Source organism: Strix uralensis, chromosome 6 (genome assembly GCF_047716275.1).
Source record: "Strix uralensis isolate ZFMK-TIS-50842 chromosome 6, bStrUra1, whole genome shotgun sequence".
NCBI classification, from domain to species: Eukaryota; Metazoa; Chordata; class Aves; order Strigiformes; family Strigidae; genus Strix; species Strix uralensis.
Genome location: NC_133977.1, coordinates 42,878,358 through 42,903,438, shown reverse-complemented (window position 1 = coordinate 42,903,438; position 25,081 = coordinate 42,878,358). Strand labels below are relative to the sequence as shown.

Sequence of the window (25,081 nt, the reverse complement as noted above, 5' to 3'; positions counted from 1 at the left end):
GCATCTGGCCTGCTGACAGGCTCACTGCGTGGGAGGGGAGCCCGACTTCGGGATCTTCTGTAATGCAGAGCACAGACGCTGCCTCTGGGCTTACGTCCCGGGGTCTGATTGACAACCACCCATAGCAATTTTGCTGCCCTCTTTTGAAATTGCTGGTATTTCTGTACCTTTCCCGAGGAGTGACCACTAGCCAGAACGTCACATCCTCACTCTGGTTTTCTTAACTATACATCGAGCCAGGAGCACCCGCAGTTCCACCACCTATTCCCATTTTTATGTTTCCAAGGATCCACCCAGCTTCTCTTTTTACTTTTTTTTTTTTTGTTTGTTTGTTTGCAACCTCACTGACCTGACAGTTTTCATTAACTCTGTTAAGTCAAAGCCTCCTAAAACCCTTCGAGTCACTGTTTTCCAGGGCAATGTTCCATTGCCAATTATATTACACTGTCCTTGTCTGTATTAAAATCAATTCTGTTTGAGTGGGATAGAAGCTCCTCAGTGATTGGTATTGGTCCTATGCACTCCTCCCTATTTAATTATATTTTACTATTTTCTATTCTGTAGATTTCGCCAGTAAAAATTACTGTTCCGAGTCTAGCAAAGGGATATAGCCCTTGTATGCCAACTCTGCCCTTTATTTGTCACTGCAAAACTAGAGTTTCTCATATTTCTGATGTTCTGATACTTGGGACAACTTACCATCTTTATTTCTATTCACTACAGTTATTATATTAGTTCCCTTGACTTCCCTTATCAGCTGTATATAGCTTTTACTCCCAAATATTTTTCACTCGTTTTCATCTATCCCATCATTTATGCATGTTGCATTCTTAGCAGGATCTGCATGTTGAATGTTGACTCACAGATTTTCTACACTGTGAACTTTTGGACTAATGGCACATGCTAACAGCAAGAAAAAAATAAACGAACGAGACTCTACAATAAAATATATCACACGGACACAGTCCCGTTTTACAAAAGGAACAGACAAATCCAAAGAGAAGCAAAGTGGCTTAATGAGTAAAACTTAAAGCTGCCAAATTGGCAAACGGGATTCTCCCTTCAGTTTGTATGAGAAGTCTGAGGGCTTGATTAATGAGGAAGACAGCGTCAAAGGTTAACCGAAATATTAACACCACTCATTAGAAAAAATGAGTCTAGGACCCAGTCTCCTGGCAGAAAATGAACTCTTTTCAAAGGAATAGCCCTAAAAAAGCTATACAGACCTGCTGCTAGCTCTTCCTGTAAGACAGCTCTTATTAAACAGTGTTTGTAACCCAAATACTATATAACTGAGAGACACAAATTGTTAATAAAAATTGAGCATAACTGGTTTTCAAGGGCTCAAACTTGGAAAACTGCAAAAGCTTTCTACTGCATAAATAGAAATTTTTATTTTTGTATTTATTCATTTTTAATTCCATCACACTCATACTGAAAATTACCTGGAAACTAAAGATATTATCTGCGGAAGAAGAAAACAAAAACTAGAATAATAAAACTTGGTCCATGTGGTTAAAATATAATTAAAAGCTTAGGCAATAACCAGCTATCTAATTGTGGTGATTCTCAGTTTTTTTTCTCTCAGGAACTATTTTCTGATTAGTAGCTATTCTGAATGCTGGCACAGAAACAGAAAACAGATTTAGCAATTAAAATACTTAAAAACAAAGAAAAAAAAAAGCCACAAACTCAAATAGGAACACAAGAGTTTTCTGAAGACATCTTACTCAGCTAAACTGTTCCTGAAAGCACGGTTCACACGGCATGTCTGACACGGCTCAGCTCCATCCACCAAAACTAACAACCCTCTATGCCTCGATACAGAATAATTCACAATACACCCCTTATCAGTTTTGACTACATAACTGAATGCAGACTGGTAACTAACTTTTATTTTTAAAGGTTATTATTAATGCAAAATACTCAACATTTCACACTAGTTTCATGGAAAGAGTGCTTCCATTCTCCTGCAAATAACCCAAAATGCCCCTATCTGGATTTTCAGAGGATATTGATTAGATTTAAATCTTACGCCCGAGCCCCACGCTGCTGCAATGACTCAGGCAGGAGGCTGGATGAAGGTTTATGCACCGTTTTAGGGCCTTGCCCCTGGGAATAACACAAAGGTAACAGAGTCTGAAATTTCGTCTTAAAGAATAAAGGTCTGTAGGCTTTTAGCTGTCATGGATATTAATAAAATAATTAAATGCAGGTTGGGTGCATTTTGCAAGCATCAAAATAAAAGAAACAAACCCCTTCAGTAGTGGGGAACGTATTCAAATCTTTCTAGTCTTTGCCTACACAGAACTACCATTTATCATTTAGATAAGAAAAAAAGTGTCAGTTTAAGGCCCTATAATTATATTGCTATAATTCTATCGGCTATCTCCAAGGTATCAGAAATACCATTCTGTAGAAATACCACAGCAGAAGTTCCCAGGTGGGGTTATATACATATTACTATTCCTCTATTGGTGAGAACTGAATTGGCTGTTTATGTTGAAATGTTTCTTCACGGGGCTTTGACACATGCACAGATTTGTTCTGTCGCATTTGTCTTTTCGGGAAGAATTTCAGCTTGCCTGAAGCCAAGGACTGGCGACAGGAGGAAAGGCTGTGATTAACTAACACAGGAATGCTGAGAAGCCCTGCCGTGGGCCTAAGGCAACCTTCACAAGTGGTCCCAGCCCCCACCCCACCATGCAGCAGGGCAGGGCTATAGCGTAAGGCTGGGTCTAAGTGATGGAGCAGGAGCAAGAAGATCCCCCATGGGGATGAACTTGGACTCATTCTTAGAAGCCCACTTGAATAGTTTTTAAGCAACATTTTATTGATAACTTTTATGTAGTGTAAAACTTCTGTTAATCTTGGACCTTTTCAACCCTTACCCCATTCCCCAGGGGTGAATTACTACTGCTCAGCTTCTTGAAGGTAATCGCTGGCGCACAGGCTCTTATCTCACGTAACAGTCCTTTCTGTTCTCTGGAGGGCAAGTTAGTCCAATGCCACAGTAACTTCACAGCTTTCTCCAGCTGTGAGGACAGTGACAATTCAGAAGAACCATACGTACCAGTGGTCCCCACTGAACTCAACAGAGGTGGAAACCCAAATTGTTCCCACTAAAGGGATTTTGTAGTATGTTTAGTGGGACGGGGAAGGAAGCTCCTAAGGCAAAGCCAGACCTTTGTTCTGTTCAGAGGAGAGTACAAAGTCTCAGAAGAGACAGACTATATCAGGAAATACTCCTCTTTGTCAGCATGACAAGGCAAAACAGCCATGCAAGGATTAATAGCTGCTTGCTTGCGACACAAACCACCAATATAGCTAAGGAAAAAAAATGCCTTTTTTCCCCAGGAATGGAGAGAAACCCTTAAAAGTCACCAGAAACTATGACCAGCATAATGTCAGAAAATTATTTTTATATAATTCAGTTTTCATATAATTCCATTCTGTGTTTCAAAGAATAAACAGCTCTCTTGGAGGAAGCTCAGGAATACATATCAGGTTCTTTCTTGGGTTAATGAGAGAGACTGCTTGCACGCTTAGAGTCCCTTTCGTTTGACCTGATGTAGTTTAGCTATGATTGTATCAAACACACGCTTTGAAAGTTAACCAACCTGAAAGACTGAAACATCAGATGGAAGGTTTTCTTTCTGCTTAAGAAATTAACACAGTACCATCTTTCAAAATCGCATATTTTGTTTAACCAGTAGCAGTTAAATGAAATATAAATTTTTGAGCTGTCTCCCTTTTATCTTTAAACAGCATGGAGATACTAACAGCAGCATACCTCTTTCCTCTCCAAGTCTTCACTGATGAATAGACCAGGAAATCTCTCTACACTCTTCCAACGGAATATACAGTTTATTCAACCATTTAATTACCAACTTAGTAAAATTATCATGATAAAGGCAAACACAGACTCGGCACTCCCCCGCGCTGTCCCTGAAAGAAGTTATTTTGCCAACTTTTGTACTCCTGGTATCTGCTCCAATCTCTGATAACTCCAACTCTTCACTGCAAGCAGTAAGGAACACATGTACAGCCTGAATATACATTGCCAGGTTAGCCACAGTGTTCTAGGGTTGAAGTAGCAGGGTATGCTGCAAAAAAACCCCAATTTATTTGAGCAAGTGACCAAAGCTGAGGTCTGGGTATGTATGAAAGTGCGTGGGTTTTATTCATGCAGAGTGTGTGGAAGTTAATAATAAAAGCAAGAGTTGTCACAGGAAGGAGGCCAAGATGATTTTGTTCTGGAAAAGGGAGATATATTTTTCTGTTTTTTTCTTACTCATTTTATTTTTGAGTTTCTGGATATCAGCATGAAATAGGCAGACTTTTCATATTGGTAAACTCAAAATTAAAAAGTAGATACGTAAAAGGAACCCGTTTCAAAATAGTCATCATATATTTCCAAGCAGTCAAACATAGGGGTATCCTTTTAGAAGGAAACGTACCTGCTTCAGGACTTGTTTGATTACAGCTGCTAACAATGCTGTTTGGTATCACTGGAGTGGAGGATGCCTGGATTCTCGACTGAGGTGGGTTCGGATGTAATGAATTTCCTAAAGCCATTCCTGACTGACTGAGCATCCCACAGTTCCCGCTAGCCTGCATCTGATTTATTAAACCTGCAAGATGGTTGGTTGTGCCCGGGCTAGTACCGTGGACAAAGTTAGTGTTTGTGTTCTGGCAGTGCACACCTTCCCCTCGCAAGGGTAAACTCTGTGCCAGCGAGTTCTGGAGACTGCCAGAGTTCATACTGGTGTCTGCAAAATGCATCTGGTTACCAGAGCATGGTAAAGCAGTATTTGAGCTCCCACAACTGGTGGTACTATTGCTGCTCATGTGAGAGCTTTGACAACTCATGGACTGAAGTAGCTGGGACATAGAACTGATGGGAAAGGAGCTTTGACTTTGCTTTCTTATCAAATCAGATCCAGCTTTGGAAACTCCAGAACTGTCCAACTGAGACTGTCTCAGCAAACTCAACACCGTGGTGGTCGGCTGCTTTCTTTTTCTCAGAGGATCTTTTTGCTGAGACATCAATTTGTCTCTCAGTGCTGCTCGGCCACTTTGCCCTTCAGTCGTTGGTAGAAGCACATTGGCAGCAGGAGGGAACATGGTATTTAAAGTGCTATGTCCTTCGTTGTTGCCACCGCTGGCAACAGGTCCAGAATTGCTACTGCTGTTATTGTTGTTACCAGCAAGTTTATTTTGATTTGCTAGCTGTGCTTTGGCTGCTGCTGAGAGTAAACTACTTGCTGGAAAAGAGGCAGCATTGTGCTGGTTCAAGATCTGATTTAAAGGCATTCCCAGCAAACCAGGCTGACTCTTCAAGGAACCACTTCCAGCCGATGCAGTAGAAAAAACTGCATTGTTTGGAGGATTTAATACATTACTCATTCCAGCAATTAATGGGTTAGGGATGTCCTTGTATTGATTAAGTCCATCATGCTTGGTGGAAGGGCTAGATGGCATAGATGGTCTCGGTGACCCTATTGTTGACCTTGGGGACCTGGGAGGAACTTTAATACCACTACAGGATGACTGTGGTCCTACTGGAGGCAGCAGGAAATTTCCATGATCTGATGACGTGGAAGAAGAACGTGATCTTTGGGGAGAAGCCTCAATCCTTCCGATCCCGGACCCCATCATATGAACTGGGGATGTCACTGGTGAAGGCGAGAGGGAAGTTGAAGCAGAATGCTGAACTCTTTGAACATGACTTCCATGGTTCATGTGACCAGGTTTTACAGTTGGCAAAGGAAGATTACTTGGCAAAGGGACGACAGCAGGAGGCATGCTTACATTCATCACAGGTACCTGAGAGTGGACATTTGAATGGAAAGTAGTTGGGTTAATGATAACAGGATTCTGATTCACTGGTTTGCTAGGAATAGGGTCAAGTATGCCAAGTGGATCCTTTTCTGATGTTAATGGCTTTTTCTGAAGAGCACAAGAAGGCGGTGGAGGAGGTGGGGGTGGACCTTGGGGTGGTTTATGGTGAAACATTGCTCGTGGTATTTCCATACCAGTTGAAAAATTACACATGGGTTTTTTCATTACTGGGCTTTTTGTGGTCAGGGTTGGGGAAAGAGGTATATTAGTCCTTCCAGCCATTGCACAGGATGACTGTATGGGAGAACCATGTAGCATTACTGATGGTGGAGACAGAGGCGTCCTGTTCATGTGAATAGGACTAGAGTTGGGTGCTCCATGAAAATTGGGATTGTTCCTTGTGAAAACATCAGGGCTTCCAAGTGGGTCAGTCCTAGGAGAGATTGAGCCATCTCCGTATATCTGTGATCCCGATGAAGCTGGACTGGGCATCCCACCATGACTGCCACGATACGGAGACTTCTGTCCAAGTTCATTACTACCCAATCTCTGCCTAGGATAGACAGAATGAAGTTCTTGTTGCTGGCTTCCAGCCATTTCTTGCACATAAAGCCTACCCATGGCATTAGATGCCCCTATCATCAACTTGAAAGGAGTCTTACATTCTGGCATCACAGAATTTGTAATTCCTTCATGTGATTTATTCCTCATTGATCTTGGAGTTGCTGCTCGAGTAGGAACTACTGGAGTTGCACCTGGTATTAAAAACACAACAGTTACTGTTTTGAAATCTGCTATCACGCACTTCAGTGCAAAACTACCGCGTGTGAAAATATTCATAAAAGCTAGAAAGCCTTTTGGCTAAACCTTTGCCTCAACAGAAATAATACCAAAATCATCAAGTAGTTGCTGGAACAGCGCATGCTACCCTACTACATCGTGCAGTTGTAGAGACCTTAACTCCATAGCCCATATAAAGACTGAGTAAACATGGACAACTTAAATCTTTTTCCTTCCCTTTTGTCTTTTCTTTCTAACCATCATCTCCAGCATCACCACTTCAAAGAGCTGGCGAAGGCTATCACTGTCGCAGGGAAAAGGAGCCTCTGGCACCATCTATTGAGTACAGGAGGAACAAAGCCCAACGAGGGTTTAGGCTAATTTCTCTGCACCCTAAAGAGAAAAGGGTCCTGCCCCAAATGCTGTCCCTGAGAAGGATGAACGGGGAGCCATTCGACTTTGGGCTACATTTCTATTCAGCCAAGCACCTGCAGAGACAGAAGAGATGATGGCTGCACAAGGCAAGGCGCAGCTTCTCCAGCTGCTCCGCATCACTCGCTGGCGCCACGGGTACCCCAGTCCTCGGAGTTAATCTGTTCCTGGGAACTGTCCTCTACTACTTTACTGAATTCAGGCTTCTCCTCCAGCTTTTCCAACAAGCTTTTGTTTAGCTTGGGGTGAAGCCGCTAAATTTAAGAAAGGGCTCTACTTTATATGTTTGTTTTCAGGATAAATTCCTTGGGGATGTTTGCACATGTAGACATGTGAACCCCTCTGCAATGGAAAAATTTCCTGTAAATCCCACTTTTGAGACCAGACCTTCCTACCAGCACAAGATCACTTTCCTTTTCTGCCCACTACTATCAGTTTTATTTTAAAAGATTTTTATTTTTTTTCTCCAATGTTTTACTTTAAGAATACCATCACAAGCAGCTCCATGTCTGGCGGACTTTCTGCCAGTTTTGCTGCTCTGGGAATCTGTAATTCAGCTTGGAGTGCCTGGCATGCAGCCTCTGAATATGCAAACTTAAACTTGAATAACAAGCTAAAGACTTCATGTTCAAATGAATTCAGAGGTGCCTTTAAATTCCTTTAATCACAAGAACCCAATTCCCTTCTTTCCTTCAGCCTGGCCATAGGAGACAGATGGCACTGACAATCCTGCCTTCATCCTATTTGCTCAAGCAGCTACATCATGACAGAAACAAACATATTACCTTTCCCAAAATACAACCAAAGACTCATTTAGGGGACAAATCTCAAGACTGAACTGCAAAATGAAATATGTACGAGAACCCTCACCTTGGATTCTGGACCTAAGCAAATGGTCAAATGTAAGTGAGCATAAATGAAAAGACATTTCGTTTACAAAGGCAATTTATCAGGAAATTTTATTCTTTGCTTAGTGCACAAAATTCTGAACAACAGAGAAGGTAAGACCACATAAATGTGACTTGTGTCTTTAATATTTAGCTGGTTTTACCTCCTTCATTTTACTAATTTTTTGAAAACAAAAGTGTAATTTAAATACTACTACTAATAACAAAAATTAATAAGGAAAATGCATAGTAATTTGGGAAATTGCACTTATGTTTAAAAAAACATAAATTACATTGCAAAAAATCAATTTAAACAAAGCTTTAAAATCTTAAAGTAGCAATCTGGAAATGCAAGAGCACATTAGTACTATGAACAGCACCGGTATCTTAGCACTGCCTACCTATCTGAAATTTATTAATTTTTATATCCTTAAAATTTTCCTCTTTGAAGTCAGGCTGCAGAGTGATTGGCAATTACCCAGTTATTACAGCAATATAGGGGTGCAAAAGATCTCTCAGATTATCGAGGGCCATTTCCCACAAGTTGCAGGCATCACAGTATACAACCATAAACTCACCAAGCTCTGTCTTAAAAGTAACTTCACTTCTTTGGCGTAACCATTTGGATTTGTAAGACTACTTCAGAACCTTCTCTTGTAATCCTCAGAAAGTACCGAATTTTCAGTTTAAGTTTCTACATAACTCTGGTTTTGTAGATGTTACTTTCAGTGCTAACTTTGTCCTTTAGCTTAAGCAGCTTTATTTTCTGGTGCTGATTCTCCTGATGCCTTTACTGACGGCAAGTGTATCTCCTTTCAGCAACCATTTTGCCAGGTTGAACAAGCTAAACACTTTAAGATGACTTTCATAAAACAGGTTTCGCAGTTCACTCAGAGAAGATCCTCTGCTCTATTTCAGCTTGAGCGCCGCTAGCGAGAACAGGGGCGCAGGAAGGCAGCGAGCAGACAACGGCATTTGTACTTCTCTCTCCTAGTCACATTGATCTGCACCACACTGCCATCTGGTACTGCTCACAGGCATCTTTGATCAGCTACTATATCTAGGTCTTCTTCCTCAATAATTTACAGCTAATAGCTTTTTTCACTAGTCCCCAGGTGAGTAACCTCACAATTAACAGGATTTGTTGCCATACCTTTTCTTTCACGCCAGGTCTCAACGATTCCCCCAGTTTTTCAACATATTTTGATCTTCTTTTGTTTTGGTAGTACCTGTCAACTTCATCCATCAACAAATTACCTCATTTTTTGTTGATATGGATAATTAAAATGTTAATCCAGGTTGGTCCCCAAAAATAATCCTTGAGAAATTACAGAGGAGATCTTCTCTTGCTGTATATTCTGCCTTGCAATACAATTTCCCATTTAGCCAAGTCCTTAGCCACATTCTAATCCCTTTATAATCATTTTATTCTGCTTCTCTAATTTCCCATGTGACAGAATATCAGACATATTACTACAGTTCCAAAAGATGAGAGCTAATGTATTTTCTTTGTCTAGAACAATCTGATATCTTTTCCAAGAAAATCACGTTCTTAGTCTGGGATGACCTGCTTTTTAGACCATTTCCTATCTACCTACATCTCTCTAATTTCTACCTCCATTTTTGCCTTGAATCTGTTTACTGGTGCACTCATAGATACATTAGACTTTTGGGGTGGTTTTGCACAGTAATTATGTATATTTAAAATTAGGTAAATAAATGATTTCGCATGATTTTACTCACTTGTTCCACCACCAGGACTAGTTAGAACTAGTGAAGGATGTGGTGCTTCCATGCTTTTATGAAGTGTAGCCACAGCAATAATTTTCCTTTTATGTATGCATAGTTTGGTGACATCTTCGTCCGCTTTAACATCTTCAGCAGTTCTCTGCTTCACAGCAGCTCCAGGATCAAAATTAAAGACCTGAGAGTAAAAATTCCAATGTTTAAAATAATGGTTATAGGCAGCAACTCACCAAATATACCTAAACCTGAAATTTTACACTGAATTAAATTCACCTCTGATCCTTAGAGCTGACTGCTCCTACATTGCCCACAAGATACTTTTACAGTATGTTTTGAAATGATAAATAAAAAGTGAATATATTTATAATAACTAAACAGAATCATGGAAGCTGTCATCTAGCAACAGAACTTTAACACTCCTCAGTATAAAGTGTATGGAGAAAAAAAGGAGAAAGGACCATGTGTGTTTAAGATTGCCCTGCAATTAAGATGAAAAGTTTACAATTTGTGTATAGATGATAAAATTGTGAAGCTGATACCGAAGCTATCACGTAAGTCAGTGTCTGGCTCCGACTCTCACATGTTAACATGATGCTGTCGATGGTAGGTTTCCAGTTTAATGTTCAAACACCATAAAAACAGAGTCAGATATTGTCCATGAGGGGAGAAGGCAAAAGTGAGATTAATTTTGTATTTTATGGTAAATCTTTGGGTGTATACCACTTATCTCATTTTATATGTGAGACCGGAACAGAGACTAAGTCATGGCATAGCACATCAGCTGACATAGCTCATAAGGATTAGAGCACAGAGATCCAAAATGATGTTTTTCTTTACCTTGGGAAGAACAAGAGGACATTCTAGGCCACACTTGCATGTTCCATCAGTCAGCAAGTAAGTCTTCACCTGCTCCAAGCAGGATAATAAAGACCCACTGGGACTGTAAAGGAACAGAAATGATGAATACAAGCTATTTGATAGGTCATGGCTTCTATCTACCATTCTAACAGCTCACATAAGAGAGTGTTTAAAATAACAGAGCTAAGATCTCATATTTTTTTTTCATAGTACTTCTTGCTTTTAGTCAAGAACTGAGATGATACTTATCAAAAACAGCCCCTCCCAAAAATTTTAAAGGAAGATTTTACTCTTTACATTTTAAAGGAAGAAAAACAAACACAGCAAGTGCAGAGAAAAGAAAGTCACTGACATTATTGATATTTACTATTCACATTGCAGCCCTGCTTGAAAGCTTTAACTACCACCTAACTACGCTAAGATTATTTTTCTCCCTCTTCTCTCCTATGAAGTGTAACACACAGGCAGAGTGCAGTCCCCCTGGACCTCCCCCCCCGCCCCCCATCACATCACTGCAGTTCCGTGCAGGCACGAAAGTCATCTCTACTTTTTAGGGCTGGGACCTAATTTAAAAAGAAAAAACATGGAAGTGTGTTTCAAGGAGTTTGAGCAAACCCAGACAAAAAAGGGGGCATAGTCGCAAAACTGTTTTAGCTGGGTCTCTTAGTTGCACAAACAGTTTGGTTTCATTCAGCTAAAATTTCAAACCTCTCACTGAAAGTAAGAAATATTACACCAAGAAGCCAGTCCAATGAATTTCTGATAAACTGCACTCGGATTTCTCTAACTCCCACCAGAAAATCATTATCTCCATATCCAAAAATAGGACACTGGAAATTCTGTTACGGCAAAATCACTAATTCATAAGATGAAAAAAGTTCTCATGTCACAAGCCTCTAACTTCCAGATTGCTCTTTATTACTTAGCCATCTAAACTGTTTATCAGGGAAAGAATACAATAATTTATGAGGACTGGCTAAAACACTGGTTCGTAATGGCAGCTGTAAATAGCCCTTACTTTAACAAAAACAACTTAAGTGGAATAGTTTGGATCATGAAAGCAGCCAAGAGTCAAAATTCCAAACTATGATAAACTTCATACTTAAAACCCAATGTACAAACACCTAATTTTGCAGAAGAACCAAGTCACATATAAAGCAACATCTGCAAGTGACATTTAGAGTTACGCTGATGGCTTAAATAAGTACTTTATTTACCAGACTTGCCCTGAAATACTTATTTTAGAGAGAACTGCCCGGGTTGTATGTGTAACAGTGATGGTTCTGAGGGTAAGCAAGAAAAGAGAGCAATCTGAAAATAAGGGTATGGGAATGAAGTGATAGATAGGTCAGAAAGCCAAAACTCCCTGCCTTAAATTGAAATACTTGGGGAGTAAAGGGAAACTACTCTTTATTTTTTTTTTTAAATTTATTTATTCTCATTTCAGCGATAGACTGGTTAAACCACGATGCTACCACTATCACATTTTAACTCAGCTCCACATCTCCAGTGCTGGCCGATCGCTTTGGAGATTCCCAACCTGTCCTGACTGCCACACAGGAGTGACTGCTCACCCCAAGCGAGATCCATACTTGAAGACGCTTCCCACAGGAAAAACTCAGATTGGCATTTGCTCTCCACTATCCCATCTACACGCAAAAATCTCCACGGACACTTTCTGTGACGCTGAAAAAGCTTGCGTTAAATGGCATCCCTGGGAATATGCTCTGGAGTCAGGATGCCATTTTATTTGCATTAGTAAAAAATGCCTACTGAGCAGCAAGAGTAAAGCTGTACCATCAGAATTCTTTTTTTTTTTTTCCTGTTTCTAGAATAAAGCAACTTTAAATAACCTTCCTTGACATGCAGTTTGCCTGGGCACATGAGCCCAGTTCAGGCATGAGGAGATATAGGAGCCTGGAAACAACAGACCTGTAAGGCACATACGCACTGCATCAGCAATCAGGGGGTGCAAAGGAAAGTCTGGATACTCAGGCTTAGCAGGAATGCACAGATCAGTCCACTGAATCTGTGGCATGTGGGATTCAGCAGCCCTACTGTGCATATATGCATGGTTATTTGTCCAGAAGAAACAACAAAATTTAAAAACACCCAATTTTTCTCTTTCTACCTTGTTCCTGACTATGTAATTGCAAAATATCTTTTGTGGACACAAATTCCCTCACGCTTCTATACCGCAAAGAATAATCCACAGCTTCCTTTATAAGAAACTACCAGGGTTTTTTTTTCAGCACTGAGGTCATCCAGAAGTTTTAGGTCTCCCAAAGAAACAAGAAAGAGCAAATTACAAAATATATTAGGATCTGTTACAGACAGCTGTGAAATCTGTTCCTGCTATTAAAGAGCTTTTCTCAGTTTATTCCACTGATGACTATTCACCCACAGTAAGCTGAAGAAGAGATTTAGGTTCTACTTTAAGGCAGTAGCACTGTTTTACTAAGAAAAGCACTGAGACTCAACTCAGTGCTTTTACCAGTAATAAAAACTAGTTAATTAATGGATTTAATCCAAAGCAACTGTTGACAGTTGATAGAAAAGCATGCATGCTCTATAAGGAAGCACAAAGAGAATGAGTCCTTATTCAGCTGGGATCATCTATTCTAGTTAAATCATGTCAGATCTTAATATATACACTAATTTTCCCTTGGATAGCTTTTGAGTCAATATTGTTTGACCTTTCATTCTCGCAATAAATGCTGTATTTTCAAGGTGGTTGTTCCTTCAGAAGGGCAGTGCAGCAGTAGAGCAGGTTACCCAGAGAGGTTGTGCAAACTCAATCCTTGAAGATGCAGCTGGTGAAACCAAGGGTTGACCTGACCGAGTGCTGCAGATGCTCCACATCAAGCAGGAGGTTGGATTATTTGACTTCCATCCTTTCCAGACAACATATCCTACTCTGGGCTTTGCACCAAATAAGAATGTAAGAGCTGTGGACCATACTAAGTGCCTTTCTTTAATCAGAATGGGTTACAGAAGGCAACGAGATAATTAACCATCGGATTAAAGAGGAAAAAAAAAAAATATATGGGCAAAACTTGGGAAGAGGGCAGAAATAATGCAAACTTCTCCAAGCTGAAAAAGGCAAGTGGAAGCTTGATTAATAGGGTCAACTAGAATAAAAACAGTGTTTTGCGTAAGGCAATTCAGAACAGAAATATTAAGAAAGTCCCCCGAACAAAGAGAATATATATAAAAAGAAGACAGAAAAGCAAATAACTGCCAGAATTATACCAAAGTTTACTAGTCTATAAACATGTAGGACACATGCTTGAAGAAGCAGCACAAGCTTCGCAGCCTGCTTCTTACAGTTGTAGAAAATGAAGTTCAAAAGCAGGTAGGATCATCAGGAATACAAAAATACCAAAGCGTTGTATGTCCTGATGCCTGGATATAGAGATGATAGGAAAAAAAAACCCAAACAAACAACCCACAACTTTTTCTTTCTCATTGATTTTTAACTAAGGCAGAGGCCCAGTAAATTATAGCTGTAATGAGAAATACAAGGGGAAGGCAATTTATCTTTGACATGCGTATCACTGACATGGATTTTGTTTGATTCTGCTAATTGAAAATATAGACAAGAAATCCTGGAATGCATTTGATCTTTTATGGTACTTTTGTGTAAAATTGGAGTATGCTTTGACTCATTAAAGAATTTTGTATTGGTAATACATGAAGTGTGGTGAAGAAGTGGCTATTTTAACCACAGAATAGTGGAATAAGATTAAGCAAATAAAAGACTGATAATCATTTAGATTTCTGTGATGTAAAGCTGATGTACCGATGTTTTGTTAAAGCTAACTTTGATCTCTTTTTCCAATAACATTTAATTTACAGTCTGTTTGTCTGAACACATTAATTTAATAGTAATTTCAATGCATTTCTTTGTGACTGTTCCAGGGTAAAGCAAAAAAAAAAAAAATCCAATAAGCTAACAAAATAAACAAATGCAATACCTAAAACTTTGGATTTAGGCTTGTGTTCCTGTTTTTTCTACATGAGAAATGTTGGGAATCCATAGAAGTAAATCTTGCTGGAGAAAGTCAGTGACACTGAACACAGAACCTTCACAGGGCATACAAAACCTCATCTTTTCTGCAGCTAAGTAGTTACACCACTTAAATTTCCTTTCAAAGGGGAGTAAGAAAACCAAGTAAGTATGATGAAGACCTGGAAAATAAACCCAGAAAAGACGTAGGGAAGAAGAGCTACAGAATGTGAGGATAAAGTTGCATGGCACTGCAGGAACCAAGCTGAAGGCTTGGGGCTGACAGAAGAAGCAAGTCCTACTCTACCTTACCTGCCATGAACTGCCTCATTGCTGCTTTGATTTCCACCAGCAAAGGCTCTTCTAAAAAGCCTTTGCAAGGAAAAGGCAATGCCTATGCATCTCGGAGCAGGCAAAAACCAGCAGAGATTTCTCCTCATCTCAGATGTCTCATATAACTAAACCTCTGGTTAGCGTCATTGTAAAAGGTTTGAATAATAAAGATATTAAGTAAGGTTAAATCTGCTACTGCTTAGCTTTAAAACCCATACAACAATAATAAGTAATAAAGAACTATTAATGCCTAAAGCAAAATGTATAGTAAGGATTATCAAATTTTCAAGATCAAACAATATCAGAGAGTACGTTAAGCGCATGCAAATGGCACAAACTGACATAAGTGGACTCCACTAATATCAGCAGAAAAAAATGATCTTGCACTTCCAAAAGAACAAGCCCTTGAAGTTTTGGAGTACAAAAGATTAGATGAGTCACTCGTTCACCACACGTTCTGGCAAAACTACAATGACAAGAAAACCAGGAACCACCTCAGACAACCTTACCTGATATACAGCACTCCGCTTTGGTCCACCCGTCGCTGCCAACCAACGGGAACTTGCACTGCTGGTGGCCCTCCATCCGTGTCCCCTCCGTCACACTCCTTTCCACCATTCATTTTTCTGTTTCTGTTTATGAGTCTTCAAAGATATCAACAGTAAGATGATATCCTTTTACTACATGTCATCATGGCCTCCCAAAGAAGGCCATTCAGTACACCTTTCCCCAAACTGTACAAAGTGCATTGGGAGGCTCCAGCTCAGTTTGAAACCAAGTCCTTAAAAGTGGCCATTTTTGTTAATGAGTCAGTTTCCCATTATAATCCACATTAAATATGCAATGTTTAACTCCTTATATATTCATAAGGATGAACTATATAGATAAAAATTAGTGCTTCCAACTTGGGAAAACCATAATTCACCAATCCTTTGTTACCTGTCAGAAAGGAGAATGGGGAAAAGGAGAATTTCTAGTTCAACAGCATGGCTCCAAGCTTGATGACTAAGATAACTTGTATTTTGTGAAAGCTCGTCTCATTTTTATAAATATGAGTCAGATCTAATACCTCCAGGTATTATACCCTTTATATGCCACATTCTTTTTGTTTTCTTTTTATCTTCCATTCATTATCCAAGTTGTCTTCTTGAGTTTCTTTCATGACTCCCTGGCTCCAATAAAACAGCCTGCAAAATACAGAGATAGAAAACACATGAGCCATTTTCTGAAGTCTTTCAACCCAGTTCAGTAACTTGTGAAGATGTATACAGCTGCATCCATTTAAAGAGCTTCGAATCAAAATTTTAAATGTCAATGGAACCATCAAAATAAGGCTTTGGGTAAATATAATCCTGCTAGCATATTCTATTTCTATGTGGATGCGATGGAGCTACATCTCAAAAGCTCCAAGAGTGCAACTGTTATTAAATAGTTAATGTACAGTTTGGGTGAATTAAGGGATGTATCTTTTAACTGAATAGTTTCACATATGCTTCTGTTCAGAATTATCAACAGATGACTAGCTCAATCAATGCCCTTTAAAAACTGTTTATAAAACTGAACGAATTTAATGCGAAGGAAGCTGCTTGTAGGCTTGATATCCATAAAAATGGAAGAACCCTGCATTTAGTCTAAATTAAAATAATCATCTTACAAAATAATTGTATAATAAAAAGGGAGAAGCCAGCATCAATGCACTGATCTCAGAATACCTATGAGACAATCTGAATATCATAAGTAGTAATTTCCCTCACATGATTATACTGTATGAGCAAATCTTCATGAAAGAAGTTCAGAACTGTGTTATTCCCCCAAAATAGTTTCTCAAGTTGACCAGGTAAGACTTAACTCAAGATCGAACATTTTATTGAGGCGAGACAAACATGGAATACACGATTCAAATAGTAAATATCTGAGAAAAACCCACAATCCTAGAACTCAAACATACGATGGCACCGATGACTATGGTAGTAACAACACTAACAGGTTTTATTTGGAATCGCACGTCAATTCTGCCTTACTCCTAATACTAATGTTATGCTAACTTTTTAAAACATAGTAAATGTTACTATAGACCTGACTGATTTTAATAAGAAAAGGTTTTCTGAAATAGAAATGGAACATAAAGTCTTAGGATCCTACAAAATTTCTGCAACAACCATACCAACAACACATTACTTCTATATTTAACAGTAATAACAGCTCCTTCCTTCAAGACCACTAAAGGAAGGCATAAATATAGTTCTTGAAAATATTCCCTTAAGTACACTTACGCAGTACGTTCTCTTTAGATGTGCTACTTATAAATGTAAAGTTCAAAATGCTACATAAAGGAAAAAAAAATAGCCATGGTATTTACAAGAAGGATGTGGACTAGAAAGGAGACGGCTGGACATACCCCCTTGACTAAGGTGCTGAAACCTGAAGAATAGAGTGTGATTTTCATAATAAAGAGAGTGATTTTCTGTAGGATGAAGCCTTCTAGAATAGCCTGGCACTGTTTTGCAGGGATCTCTTTGAACCTTCCTACATTCTGGAGCATTCCAACAGGATGTCAGTGTGAGGTTAATGGTTGGACTAGATGATCTTCAAGGTCTTTTCCAACCTTGATGATTCTGTGATGTAAACCTTGGCTGACCAAAATTGGGGAAGGAATGAGGAGACTATGATGAGATTCTGCTCACTGACAGTGGGGAGGTGACTGAGTACTAGCGAAGGGTAGAGGAGTGAATGTCACATGAAACACGTTTCCATCTCTCATATGAAAACAATCTATCCTTTAATCTCTAAATCTGGTACACAGAAATAGGATTTGGAGAGCACTTGGCAACAGTTCAAGATTCTCTCAGGTTTTCAGTTTAGAAGTTTTGGCGTTTGACTGGTTTTAGCCTGATTAAGAAGGTAGCAGGTGATGTTTTATCAAAACCAAGGCAGAATTTACCTTCAAGTTTCAGCATTATTGATGGATGCTGCATTGGCATTTTTATTGTAGATCCCATGTAAGGCTAAAACAGGTAAATAATTTCCCTATTATTTTTAATGAGAATTAACTTTCTGTAATACAGTAAAATCGGAAAATACATATTTAAAATACTGCAAGCACACAGCACAGAGAAGGTTGTTCATCTCTCAGCCCGGTCTTGCTGTGGCTCATGTTGCTATTTAGGGCAATTGCACTGGATCCATTACGAGAAAATAATAGCCATCAATTTCTTTTTTGCACAAGCAGCAAGAGACCCTTTGAAGTAACCTTATATTTCTACTGGTTCTGCAATGCTCTGCCTCAGCTAACATCCCATTCCATCACCACCCTAATACTTATCATCATCTAATCAGATAAACCGTTTTTCTGTACTGCACATAGCTTGAAATAGGACAAAAAGAGGCAAAAGAATTCACTTAACTGCTTTGTCTGTGGAAAATATTTAAATCTTTTTACTCAGTACAGTGAATTGGGATAAAATGGCTGCTTCAATCATATACCTTCAGTCAAAGTTTATTGTTTGTGTGACTTTTTCTTGAGGATACTAGAGACTAAAGAACTGTAAACTAACACAAGGATTTGAGTGATGTAAAAAATAAAAATGAATCAGAGTACAGGTACGATGATCCATTTTCCATTTTTCCCCAGGTACAAAAATACTTCAAACACCACACTCACCCTGAGCAGAAAACAGTGAACAATGCTATTCACATCATCGAAGTTTGACCATTTTTCTTGTAATTTACTGTGCTCATATGCAACTTGGGGGCTGTGAGGACACACTGATGTGCCTGTGTGCAACGAATTACAGAAAAGAGGGCTATGGCTCCCTGGAAGCTTCTTAGTACACGGCCAATCAGTGTGTAACTAGCCATGTAGAAGTACACAGCTAATCAGTATGTAACTAGCCATGATTTACAGGAAAATGCTCATGGAAGTGAGATTTTTTTTTCCACTAAACTCCAGCACAGTTCTGTGCAGATTTCCAGAAACTGCAGGCAATAGAATCCTAGAATGGTTTGGGTTGGAAGGGACCTTAAAGATCATCCAGTTCCAACCCCCCCACTAGCCCAGGTTGCCCAAAGCCCCATCCAACCTGGCCTTGAACCCTTCCAGGGAGGGGGCAGCCACAGCTTCTCTGGGCAACCTGTGCCAGGGCCTCACCACCCTCACAGGGAACAATTTCTTCCTTAGATCTGATCTAAATCTGTCCTCTGTCAGTTTAAAACCCTTATCCCTCGTCCCATCCCTGCTCCCCCCGATCAAGAGTCCCTCCCCCCTTTCCTGTAGCCCCTTTCAGTCCTGGGACGCCGCTCTAAGGTCTCCCCGGATCCTTCTCTTCTCCAGTTGAACACCCCCAACTCTCTCAGCCTGTCCTCACAGGGGGGTGCTCCAGCCCCCCGAGCATCTTCGTGGCCTCCTCTGGCCCCGCTCGAGCAGGTCCGTGTCCTTCTGCTGTTGGTGCCCCCCAAGCTGGACCCAGCACTGCAGGGGGATCTGATGAGAGCGGAGCAGAGGGGGAGAATCCCCCCCCCTCACCCTGCTGCCCACACTGCTCTGGGTGCAGCCCAGCACACGGGTGGCTTTCTGGGCTGCCAGCGCACGTTGCTGGCTCACAGTCAGTTTTCCACCCACCAACACCCCCAAGTCCTTCTCCTTGGGGCTGCTCTCAATCCCCTCCTCGCCCAGCCTGGATTTGTGCTGGGGATTGCCCCGACCCATGGGCAGGACCTTGCCCTTGGCCTTGTTGAACTCCATGAGGTTCACACAGGCCCACCAGTATATATTGTAACTGTTGCACTTTTCTATTAGGCACAAATGGCAAACGTAAGAGGTTGCTGTTGATGTTTTGGTATAGAAATCCTTCACTAAACTGCACATGCAGAGTTGTCATGTGTTACTTTATTTAACTGAATAACATCATAGAAAAGTTAAGCATAGTACAGGTCTCTCCAAGAGGAGTTAAACCTCTCAAATCTGCTTCAACAAAGGGCATCCTTTGCATTTTCCAAATAACTTGTTATCAGCCAAACAAAGAAAACGGAGCTAAGGAAGATAGCAGTGAAAAAGAAGATGAGAGTCACTTAAACCGGGCTGGGTTTGGCTCTTTTTCACCCTATCGCTGGCATAGGCTCGTTTCATAATACATTTTATATGATAAAGCAGCCTAGACGAGAAGCTGCAAGCGTAAGGGGACAACTGGAGGGGACAGTGGCACTGCTTTGTTAGGTTTAGCAAACTGTTCTGAGATTGAAAAAAGACATTTAAATCCTACTGGCGATCAGTCTCACCGTGAACGCCCTGACACACAGAGCATCCATTTGACTACTCAAACCTCTGCCATTTCTTACCAGTCCAGAATCTTCCAACTGGATTGCAGAAAAATCCTGTCTCTTTTGATATACCATTTTCCCCTTCTCCATCAAAGTGTTCTATCTGAAGTACTTTGGATTGGGATAGAAAGTATTTGGATTTTGGACCAAATCCAAAGTATTTTGGACACTGGCTTCTACCCAAAGGCCTGATTTTCATCAACTCCTATAATAAATACCTCGTCTCTGTAATCTCGTAACAACTCCAGACAACTCATGTTATCTCACCACGAGTAACACAACTTTCCACATCTAAATCAATTACTTCTTTTTTCTGTGCGCCAAGACATGCTGTTTAGATTTGTTTTGCAGTCCAGTTTCATTACAATATGCTTAAAAATATTTCATTGGAGAACTATGCAAAACTACACTGAATTGTTTCCCCTCCTTCAGCTCCCTCAAACCCCTGGAAAATCTCTCCTTCGTTTTCATATGCTGTAAGTATGTTTTCAATTTTTAATGCAACTGTCTCACTTTTTGAAATGTTGCATTTTAGGAAGCCTCTTTGCACACTCAGCTGTTAATGTTTACTTTAACAATCTTTTAGTCCAGTGGTGAAATAGAAAACTTGGTACAAAGTAAAAAGCAACTTAAATTAGATACTAATAGTCTGGATTCAGATCTATCACATATGATATAACATTTATTTTATTAATAAGTTGACGTAAAGCCAGTTAAGACAAATTTTGACAGTCAAATATTGCAAAGATGCTCCACTATTTTTTTCTTACTTGAACTTTTAAGTGAGTCTAAAAATTCCATGTGTCAAAGGGCTACTTAGAGTCTACAACCAGTGACTGCCTCTCTGATGCACAAAACCCAGTGCTTATTTATGGAATGACCAGATTTGGGTATGAAGTCTTGCAAACGCTTAGAACATACACAAAACACTGCTTATAGATACAAATGGCAATCTCATTTCCTAAGCTTTCCTTTCTATCACAGAAAAACCTACGAAATACATTCAGAAATAGAAATGCCCTCAAATCATGGTCTTGGGGTTTTAGAACTATCAGGAAGTTTTAGCTTCTTAACAAGCATTATTTTCAAATCACGCAGAGTTAAAATGGGTTTTTATTTAGTTGCCTCTTGCACATTATTAATCTGTTTAAGTCTATCAAAGCAATTAGTTAGGATTCTCCTGTATCATCTAATTAGATACAAGTGTTGCATCACTTTTTGGGAATGCTTCTCCATTTTGAAAAGAAGCATTCTCTTGACTAATTAGATTGGTGTTGAATACTTTATGAAGCCCTATTTTTAGGTGAGTGATTCAACAAACAAATGTGCCTGAAGTATAAAGGAAACCTTTCTGCCTTCAATCTTATCTCATTGTATTGCTATCCAGGACTATAATACTCTGTATACATGATATACTCCGGCCTTTGGTTTGAGACAGACATCTTCATCTTACTCGTAAATACAGAGTATTAAGAATACATTGCAACAACCAGAAAATTGATCTGCACTGAATGACTTAATTAAAATGATACATTTTAAATTGCCCTAGTGCCAAATCAATTTATACCAGTCCCGCTACCTTTGGTATTGAATTATTTTGAACTGTATCAAGAATATCTTTATAATGTACTATAACAAGGCTTATGTATTCCTAATATATACTACTTTTGATGCTGTAGAACTTTTTAAGATCAGAAGCCCCCAATTTAACCACTCTATAAAATGGTAGTTATTTGGATAAATTCACTCATAAACGGCAAAAAAACTTCAAGAGTCCAGGTCCCTGTACCTGTCTCTACATCCACAGTCAAGGACCTTCACCAGTAGCCCACTGGACATGCCCCAGCTCAGCCAGCTTTGCCTACCTGCACATGCACGGACAGAACCCTATCGTATTTGTATTCCTATACTGCCAGACTAGATGACCAAAGCAGTCACTTCAGAACTATTTAGGAATTTTAAACTGCAACAGGAGAGTTTTAGACTGGACATTAGGAAAAAATTTTTCACAGAAAGAGTGGTCAGACAGTGGAATAGGCTGCCCAGGGAGGGGGTGGAGTCACCAGCCCTGGGTGTGTTTAAGGGTCGTTTAGATGGGATGTTGGGGGATGTGGTGTAGGGGACAACTTCGCAGAGTAGGGCTGATGGTTGGACTCGATGATCCCAAGGGTCTTTTCCAACCTGAATGATTCTGTGAATCTACATGAACAAAACAATAAGGAAAATATTCTCATGGAGAAAGACTGATTTGTGGTCACAGATTCTAGCTGATCATTAAGAGCACAAAATATGAATGTCTTCTCTTGGAGCATTTTGGTCCAGCATGCTGTTAACTTATCAGAAGTTGATATCCTCCCTGCTCATAGTACAGGTGAAAATCAGGAGTTCGTTGAGCTGCAACATATCCTCAATTTAGGAGATTTAACTGTGCCATTAGAGTTGTCCAAGGCAATGGCTGGACTGGGGAGGAGCACCACTCTTTTATGACTCTTTAGTGTATGTGTAGTACCAAACCCTGAAACCTCCTCAAAGTACGACTGCCTTTTAACACATCTATCTGTGTGACTCCCAGAGGTTTTCAATTTGAATGAAAGAATGGAGAAAGTACATCCTTTCAAGAACTTCCTTTGTACACACATGTGCATATATGCATACACATAGCATCTCTGAAAGGGTTTTGACAAAAAGCAAAACTGAGCTACACAACAATCAAAAAAGATGGCAGGAAACAAAAGGATTTTCTTTTTAAGCCTCAGCTCTGTCTACTCAGTAAGAATTTAATAAATACAACAGTCACCCGATAGAGTCCGTAGAAGAATACAGAAGAGTCATAATGCTCTTTCAGGCCTTCCACCACATTAATTTTTTTCTTTACGAGGGAAATAGGTCAAAACTGTGTGCATGTGAGACAGGCCTACTTTACTGTCAAAATAATGTAAGCACTGAGATTTTTTAGAAAAGACAACTAGTATCTGGTATGCAATCTAAATCAACCAAGTTATTCTGTAGATAAGAATCACGTCACCATTATCAAAACCTTTCTTAGAGAATATTGAGAAACAGAGTATTACTAACCTATATGTTAACAAGAAATGAAGAAATGTTATTACATCCATTTTTTCACTTTAGGGGAACTCGTATAATGAAATGAGGAACTTCTATAATATATGATGTCCATCTCCAGCAACCTACAAATCTAGGAAAAACAAACCTGCACTCGGTTGTTTTCTCTTTTTTTTTTTTTTTTTTTTTTTTTTTTTAAATGGCCAAAAGCCATTCATACATTTACTTTTCAACGGTCTTGTTTCAATCTGCAGGCATAAAGCTTTAACAATCTTACACAAACTGGTTAGTTTTTTAATCTCTGAAACAAGACAGCAGGTGAAGTATCCCTTAGCAGAGAAGAGCTGCCAAGCAAGGTCCCTAGCTGAGCATTCTGAAGAATGAGGTTTTCTACAATATAAAGAGAAATTACACTTGGATATTTTTTCTGAACAGCTTTTCTTCAGTTCTTCTGCATCACACAGCGATGATGCATCATCAGTACATATCAGTTCTGCAACCAGGAATGCCACTTTTTCTGGGTCCCCTTTCTGTTTTGTTCGAATAGGAATTTCTGTCTCCTCCAAAACCCATCTTGTCATAAGAAAGCCACAATTCTTAAAGTATTTTGATTTTGCTGAGGTAATGCTTTTCCAGAATTTACTATTTTGGAACAAGCGTGAGTAAATCTTAATTCTCTGTGGCTTCAGGTATCTTTCATGGCTATAACACTGAAACTTTTCCACACCAACTGTCATTCAGTTACCTCTGTAAGAAACTATCAAGCTCTAGAAGAGTCTATCAGGGAAAGTTACCATGATTCTGCATCAAGAAAAAGATGACTACAAAATGTGGAAGAAAAAAGCAACCTGTGCCTACAAGAGAGAAAATTCAGACCTTCCAAGACCAACTCCCACAACAGAAGAGGATATTAATAGAGAAAAATCTGGTTTGTCACAGTGGGATTGCTCTTGCTACGGACTCATTAGAAAATGACCACTGCAGGCATTCACATTTATCCAAAAAAGTTAAAATTAACATAAACTTAAGCCTCTAAAATAACACACTGATTATTATGACATGATTTAGCTATAAATATTTTAAAGTTTCAGAGTTAAAGTTAAAATCACTTCAAAAGGAGATCCAGGCACATGAACAAACTAATAACAAGCTTCTTTCAATTCTCATGTTTCAGGCTTCCAAAAATCTGAAATTATTATATATAGTTTTATAATGAAGATTATAAGGTTTTCAGGAAAATTTGATACAGAATGTTCTTAAGGTATCTAATAAATAGATGCAGAAAATAAATAGGTAATAACTATTTGCAAATGTTCAGTTCTACTCGACAGCTTTGCTGTACATTATTGACTTACCGATTACTAGGGAAATAGAAATTTGTGAAAACAAAGAGGTAATTTTAAAAGAAAATAGTATCTAAATGTAACTATTTCAAAACCTACACATGAAAACCCAATCAGATTTTAGATAAGCAGTTAAAAAAAAAAAAGGAAAAACTCAGATTGCTAGAAATATGGTGACAGGCTCTGAGCTACTGGCATAACAATTACCGGATTAGCCCCAGATCTCCATTAATGCACTGTGATATCAAAAATTAAGCAATAAATGGTAAAAATGAAAATCATACTCCCATATCCTAAACGCAGAGGTCTCAACAAACTAGATAAACCTCCTTTGTATTAGACACCTGAAGTTCAGGACACAGCAATATTTAAATCATTTGAATAATTCAGACCGAATTTCTGTGTGAGAGAATGTCAGAAACATCGTAGGATTGCAAATTAAACCTGTAAATTATGCTTTTGTGCCAAAG

The 25,081-nt window shown here is 39.3% G+C and overlaps 1 protein-coding gene across 11 annotated transcripts in view; it reads right to left on the bottom strand.

Annotated features, from left to right (window-relative positions):
- Positions 1-25,081, bottom strand: part of MBD5 (methyl-CpG binding domain protein 5) — a 147,556-nt gene that overhangs the window by 33,381 nt on the left and 89,094 nt on the right. For 8 of the 11 annotated variants that reach the window (XM_074873821.1, XM_074873822.1, XM_074873815.1 and 5 more), the window contains 4 exons: positions 15,399-16,076; positions 10,527-10,629; positions 9,687-9,867; positions 4,461-6,599 (listed from right to left, as the gene is read on the bottom strand). In XM_074873821.1, coding sequence (XP_074729922.1) covers positions 4,461-6,599; positions 9,687-9,867; positions 10,527-10,629; positions 15,399-15,511 — 2,536 coding nt within the window. In that variant the 5' untranslated portion in view covers positions 15,512-16,076. The remainder of the gene's footprint in view (positions 1-4,460; positions 6,600-9,686; positions 9,868-10,526; positions 10,630-15,398; positions 16,077-25,081) is intronic. The other 3 variants (XM_074873820.1, XM_074873823.1, XM_074873824.1) reach the window with 3 other exon arrangements.